General features: G+C 46.3%; 1 protein-coding gene across 1 annotated transcript; it reads left to right on the forward strand.

Moving 5' to 3' along the window:
- LOC107473503 (uncharacterized) lies at positions 1–1,375 on the forward strand. Its single transcript, XM_016093081.1, has 2 exons — positions 1–172; positions 531–1,375. Exons 1-2 carry the CDS (start codon positions 1–3, stop codon positions 1,373–1,375), a joined length of 1,017 nt encoding a protein of 338 aa, XP_015948567.1.

Consider the following 1,375-nt stretch of genomic DNA (forward strand, 5'->3'; position numbering starts at 1 on the left):
ATGGCCGACGTACCTCCCCCCACCCCGTCCGAGCTTCTTCGGATGGTAACTGAGCTCCAGCAAGCAAATCAACGTATGGCTGAAGCAAATCAGCGCATGGCCGAGGAAAATCAAAGAATGCAACAACAAATTCAACAATTGGCTAATGCTCGCTTGGAACATAACAATGATCGTCGCGAACGGCAAGAAAATGACGAATGACAGTCTGAACCAACCCATGTCTCGGAAACACCTCAGGACGATGATGCAGATCATCAGAATGAGGATGCTATACTCGAAGACGAGAATGATGAACGCGATAACTCGGCAGGACCTTTTACGGCTGACATCATGAATTTTTGACTGCCCAGACAATTCACGTTACCGACAACCTTAACTCCCTACGACGGGCTAGGGGATCCTAAGCAGCTCATTAAAAAAATTCCGATCTATTATGATCATTAACGGGGCATCCGACCCCATTTTATGTCGTTGTTTTCCTTCCTTTTTAGATGGACCCGCACTTGACTGGTTTTTCTCTTTACCTGCAGATTCTATTTCGCGCTTCCGGGAACTAGCAAAGCAGTTTGAAGACCATTTCGCAGCATCAGCAATTTACCTGCATGATTCCGATTATCTGACTACCATTAAGCAAGGTCCGCAAGAAAGTTTGAAGGACTATATTACCTGTTTCACAAAGATCGCCATGCGAATTCCCGATCTTCACCCAGAGGTCCACTTGCACGCCATTAAAAGCGGCCTTCGCCCTGGTAAATTCCAAGAAGCTATTGCAGTAGCCAAGCCAAAGACTCTGGCCGAGTTTAGAGAAAAGGCCAAAGGGCAGATAGACATCGAAGAGCTCCGCCAAGCAAGACGAGCAGAAAAGTCGGCCTTTGCAAAAGACGATGATAAACCTCGGGAGAGCAAGAAAAGTTTCAAGCCCGTGCCTCGCTACGAGTCGTACACTCAGTTCAACACAAAGAGAGATGACATCATCAAGGAAATATTAAATTCCAAGTTAATCAAACCTCCCCGTAAAGCTGGTAGTTACCCTGAGACAAAGAATGTTGATAAATCCAAATACTGCACATTTCACCAAAAACATGGCCACACAACCGACGAATGTGTGATTGCCAAAGATCTCCTGGAGCGCTTAGCGCGGCAAAGACACCTTGATAAATTCATTGCAGGACACATGCAAAAACGTCAAACTCCAAACTCCGACCAACCTGCAACAGCCTCATCGTCTAAAGAGAAAGACAAAACCCTGGCTCAACCTAGAGGGGTGATTAACTGTATTTCAGGAGGTTACGCTGGCGGAGGAGAGACAAATTCGGCAAGAAAGCGCACATACAGAGCTATGTTGGCAGTTGAACAATCTCCCAGCAATCCGTAA

The sequence above is a fragment of the Arachis duranensis genome, chromosome 2 (genome assembly GCF_000817695.3).
Source record: "Arachis duranensis cultivar V14167 chromosome 2, aradu.V14167.gnm2.J7QH, whole genome shotgun sequence".
In the NCBI taxonomy this organism is placed as follows: Eukaryota; Viridiplantae; Streptophyta; class Magnoliopsida; order Fabales; family Fabaceae; genus Arachis; species Arachis duranensis.